This window comes from Herpailurus yagouaroundi, unplaced genomic scaffold, assembly GCF_014898765.1.
Source record: "Herpailurus yagouaroundi ecotype Mexico unplaced genomic scaffold, PumYag 196, whole genome shotgun sequence".
Lineage (NCBI taxonomy): Eukaryota > Metazoa > Chordata > Mammalia > Carnivora > Felidae > Herpailurus > Herpailurus yagouaroundi.
The window spans coordinates 15,037,772-15,043,403 of NW_024412427.1; the positions used below are offsets into that span (position 1 = coordinate 15,037,772).

Below are 5,632 nucleotides of genomic sequence, written 5' to 3' on the forward strand. Positions count from 1 at the left end.
GCTCCTCTGACCCAACTCAGAAACCGTGTTCCCGTCTCCTTCGGCACACCAGGACAGGCTGAACTACGGTGATAAGAGTAGTTAAAAGCATTATGGCTTAATCTAATGAACTTCAAAACGTTCGTGTCCTGGGGCGCCTGGGTGGCTCAGTCAGTTGAGCATCTGACTTCTGATTTCAGCTCAGGTCATGATCCCAGCGCTGTGGGATCGAGCCCTGCCTCAGACTGCCCTGAGCATGGAGCCTGCTTGAGATTCTCTCTCTCTTCCTCTGCCCCTCTCCCCAGCTCACGCTCTTTCTCTAAAATAAAATTAAAAAATTTAAAAAAGATCATGTCCTTTTACTCAGCAATTCTACTTCCAGAATCTTCTAACAACCCGAAATGCTCATTATAAGGGGAGTGGTTCCATTGGCACATCTGCAACATGGGTCAGCCACCACAAAGAACACAGTGGCCTTAAATGCACTAACACGGAAAGATGGCCCAGACACAGCTAGAGGAAAAAAAGCAAGCGGCCAAAGCAGTACCTGTGGCAGGACTGCATACCTGTAAACATGTAAAAGCAAAACAACGATCTCAGAAGAAAGGGAAAAGGGGCACAAGATAAGCCCCCTTCTTCCTGTGCTTTTAACTCACTCAAACAAATACCCCGTGGAGTTTCAAAGATGCTCTATGCAGGTCTCAGACCACTCAGACTTCTCACAAGTGACAGAGCTGTGGGTCCAGGGGGAGGCTGGGCATCTCCCCAACGCCCGCTAGGTCTCACCAAGCCTGGGATGTAAAATAAATAGGCTGATAACATTATCTCGGGGGCAGCTACGGCTCTTGGAACACAACGCAGTTATTGTTCCAGTGCCGGAACAGCCACAGAAGATGGCTGTGGTGTGGACAATGGGTGGCATGGTCGCTGGGGGATGGGCTACAGACCAAGAGCCAGCCGGACGAGGGCAGTGGGGACAGAGATCTCCAAAGGGAAGTAAACCATGAAGATCCTCTCTCCTTCTCGCACTGCCAACCCTCTGCCCTGCAGGAACAGAAATCTAGACGCTTGGGGGGTGGGGTGGCTTAAAGTTTCTGCAGGTTAAACAGTTCATCTGGAGATAAATCAGTGTGTATTCTGGAAAAGAGAAAGACAGAAATCTTTCTCTCCACTTTGGTTACATTTCAGTTCTCTCTGGTGGAAGGAAAGAGACTAATTACTTATGACACAGGGCTGACCTAAAGCCCCGAGTCTCAGGACGCTGGAACCTGGTCAGCGCCGAGAAAAAACCTGCTGGGCTCGATGGAAGGCTAGAGCCCAACTGAAATCTGGCAACCCTGGGTCCCCTCTGTCATGTTGGCAGAACAAAAGCTGTTTACACTAACGGGGAGGAAGGGCCGAGGAAGGGCCGAGGAAACGGACTCAAGACAAACAAAATGACTCTCTCCAGGAGTATGACCTCTCGGAAGCGGTCTGACACAACAGGGCCAATAATAAGACAAATGCAAATTAAAACCACACCAAGACCACATTTTTTTTCACTCGCTGTATTGTCCTGAATCCAAAAGTTTAACGACACACTGTGCTGGAGGGGCTGGGAGGAGACAGGCCCCCTCACAGCCTGCTGGTGGCAGCTCGGTATAATCCCTACGGACGGCAACTCGGCAAAGTGTCAAAATACAGCGTGCACAGCCAGTGAAGTCCTCACCCCGACTTCTGAGAGTCTGCCTATGGCAACGCTCACACAAATGTAAAATTAAGTCCGCACAAGACTGGTCACCGCGGCACTGTTTATGACAGCAAAGCACTGGAGATGACCATCAATAGGGTACCGATCAAGTCAATTACTGTCCACCCACCTAAGGGAATGTGGTAAGAGAGCCTCCTCCCCTGTTTATGTGCAGATATATAAAGCGTGAAAGAGAGATTCAGTGAAAAAGCAAAGTGCAGAACACTGTGTGGGTACACAGGGGGGAAAAAAAGTACGTGCTTGAAGAAACTCTACAGAAAACGTTAGTAACATGACTTGCGGGGGTGAGGGGACGGAAAGTGAAATTTTCCACTTATACCTTCATTGATTTCTGAACCACGTGAATGTCCTCGCCACAAGCATCATTTAAAAGGTAAACACTAGGAAACAAAACAAAACAAACGAGAGCATACCTGGGCAACCCCTTCTTCCCAGCCTCGGATCACCTCCTGCTTGCCTAGCATAAACTTAAAGGGCTTGTTTCTGTCCCGGGAGGAATCAAATTTCTTTCCATCTTCAAGCATCCCTGTGAAAAAGGGCAGTTGTAACATGAGCGACAAGGAGTGACGGCGCGACCGGTCAGACGCCGGCGGCAGAGTGGCCGTCCCAGACGCCAGCGCTGAAGGGCCCGGCAGGGCGTCCCGCGTCCTCCGGGGGCCTCCGCAGCTGGGACGGGCCCTCCACCCGGGTCTGCGCATGTTCTTCCCGCCTCCGAGCAGCGGGCCGGGCCCCAGAGGCAGGCGGCCGTCTACCTGGCGTGAGAATGGGCAACTGCGCGCTCCTGACGGGGCTTCCCGGCACCCCTGCCCCCGGACTAAGAGTCGCCGTGGGCCCCGGAGGCACACGCGACAGCTAAAAGTCACACACAGCCCAGGAGCTAACAGGCCTTCCTTGATGGCGGGCGGCGGCACAACCGCACCGAACCGGAGGACACCAGTGGGCGTCGGACGGCGGGAGAGGCGGCCGTGCAAGAGCCACCGCAAACCTCTCCCGGTGGCCCCCAGGCAGCTCCAGCCGAACTGCGGGCAGGGCTTCCTGCGCGACGTTGCACGCACTCAATCCTCCACCAGCGCTGTCCCCGTGTCACAGAGGAAGGAACTGAGGCAGAGGGAAGGGAAGCCGCCTGGCCAAGCTAGACTAGCAGTCCAAACGCCACGTTCATTGGACTACTCCCATGTCCCGGGAGCCGGACAAGCCACAATGGCAGCCACTATTCAAAGGGGGACTTGCAGAGGTGGAGACGCCAGAGGGTGAATGCCACAACAGGGACATACACCTGCAGCCCCTCCTTCAAAGACGACCGTCTGCGGTGGGTTCTTGGGAAGCCAGAGGGACCGAAGGGAGAGCCGTCCATCCCAGACTGGAAGGGCAAGCCAGTTGTTGACATACAGATAACAGAGCAGGTCTCACTGGGGCCCGGGGGGGGGCCGGCCGCTCCATGGTTCTAAGCATCGTTCAGGCGACCCCGTGAAACACAGAATTCTGTTGAGTTTGGCCACTTCTAGAGGAGGAGGGAAACCCTAACAAAATCCCAACTTAAAAACAATGTCAAGACTTGTAAGCGGGACGGGGAAGCAGAGAGCAGTCGAGAGCTTTATCAGAGCCACCAGACTAGCTGTACTTTGACAAATAGGAAATGGGCAGTGGCGGGAACGGGAACTGCTGTCCTCACGGAGCAGGAAGGCAGACAGATGTCCCAAGCAGAGCGGGTGCTGACCCCACCGGGAGCCTAGAGCTGGGAGCTGAGGACCATGAGGCAGACGGGAGGACGGGGCCCCACCCCTGCCAGGTCAGTGCACAGCCAGCAACTGAGGCCCCACGACCAGCAAGCTGGGGCGTACACGGAGCTCATCTCTCCACCAGAACACAACTACCACCAGATGAAAGAAGTGACAAATGACAAGACTTGAACAGTTTCCTATAAATGAGTAGCTGGGAGAATAGGCGTCCACCTTCACTGTAGACAATCCCCCGTGGGCTCTACTGCATACACGGAACCCAGCCTAACTGAACCCCGCATCAAGGGTGAGAGCAGACAAGGAGCCGGATTCTCAGAATCCACTCTTTGACCAGCCAGAGAGCCTTTCCATGCACCCACCGAGACGGCTTGCAACAAAAATAAGGAAATCAACTCCAAGGCTTAGTTAACTCACCCAAGGCCAGAGTCAGTGGGTAGTGGGGCCTGGCTCCAGCAAAAGGCTTTCATTTAGCCCAATGGGGACTGAGAGCTATGAAGGAGACCAAAGACCAGAAACAGCCTCTTCCTGGTCAGTGTTCTTTTAAGGAGACCTTGAATAGAGCCCCAGGGCTTCCTAAGCAGCCTTGATATGTAAATCACTAGGTGAGGAAGCCCCCTGGGAAAGAGCCTAGAAGACAGGGTGGTCCCTGACCTCTGAGCCCTGCCTGTGAAGGCTGGCTGGACAAAACACACAGAGAAGGGCGCCTGGGTGGCTCCGTAGGTTGAGCGTCCGACTTCGTCTCAGGTCATGATCTCGCAGTTCATGAGTTTGAGCCCGTGTCGGGCTCTGTGCTGACAGCTCAGAGCCTGGAGCCTGCTTCGGATTCTGTGGCTGCCTCTCTCTCTGTCCCAACCCACTCACATTCTGTCTCTGTCTCTCTCAAAAATAAATAAACATTAAAAAGAAAAATTAAAAAAAACAACACCACCACACACACACACACACACACACACACACACACACACACACACACACAGAAAAACCTTAGCGGGCCATCTGGAACCCAGGCTGTTGCACATTCCACACCCTTGGAAAATCCAGACCAAGTACTCCCATCCCTCTTTCCAACTGAACAACTTTCCAGGAGCAGCAACAGCATGGCCCAGGAGATGAACTGGAATCAATCTAAGCCTTTCACCAGGGTTGGTGTGGAGTGGGCACATGGGCCAGTTTGGGCACTAGGATCAACTGTGAAGTCTACTGGAGCCCTGCTGGAAAGACCTGCCTCACGGGTAAAAAAAAGAAACCCATTCAGGAAGAAAGCTCCTGCCCTCCCTTCTTGTTGAACACCATCATGTGAGGATGTGCTGTCTGGAGCCTTGGCAGCCACTTTGTAACCATGAGAAGGTCAGGAGTACCACAGAGTAGTTGTCCCAATGTTATGAACCAGCCCCACACCGCCTCCCTCAAGCTTTAGGTTCTGAGGTGGTTAAAAATCTGCTTTGCCTTAAGTCAGCTGACATATTACTGAAAATAACCTAACAGGTATGAGGTGACCCTTTACTGGATATGTACACAACACACACACCACTGCAGTGCTGCCATGAGGGGGTAAAACTGGAGCTCAACAACTCACACCACAAAGAGCCGTCACCGTTCTGACAGCAGACCAGCGTGCCCTGCCAGGACCCAGGACACATAAATGTTTACCAACAAAACAAGACTTACACGTAATAGTTATGACATGGGATGCACTTCTCATTTTTAAAAAGAAAGCTGATTGTGACCCCCTAAATTTATGTCATAATAAACTACTGGCTTGCAACTCACAGTTTAAAAGATATCGTATACCTGGGTGCCTGGGTGGCTCAGTCTGTTGAGCGTCTGACTCTTTTTTTTTTTTTTTTTTACATTTTTTTTTTCCACGTTTATTTATTTTTTTGGGACAGAGAGAGACAGAGCATGAACGGGGGAGGGGCAGAGAGAGAGGGAGACACAGAATGGGAAACAGGTTCCAGGCTCTGAGCCATCAGCCCAGAGCCCGACGTGGGGCTCGAACTCACGGACCGCGAGATCGTGACCTGGCTGAAGTCGGACGCTTAACCGACTGCGCCACCCAGGCGCCCCGAGCGTCTGACTCTTGATCTTGGCTCAGGTCATGACCTTGTGGTTCGTGGATCAAGCACCACATGGGGATCTATGCTGGCAGTACGGAGCCTGCTTG

General features: G+C 52.7%; 1 protein-coding gene across 1 annotated transcript in view; it reads right to left on the reverse strand.

Annotated features, from left to right (window-relative positions):
* Positions 1-2,255, reverse strand: part of FKBP1A (FKBP prolyl isomerase 1A) — a 6,516-nt gene extending 4,261 nt beyond the window's left edge. The window contains exon 1 of the mRNA XM_040447472.1: positions 2,143-2,255. Coding sequence (XP_040303406.1) covers positions 2,143-2,253 — 111 coding nt within the window. The 5' untranslated portion in view covers positions 2,254-2,255. The remainder of the gene's footprint in view (positions 1-2,142) is intronic.
* Between the last annotated feature and the right edge of the window lie 3,377 nt (positions 2,256-5,632).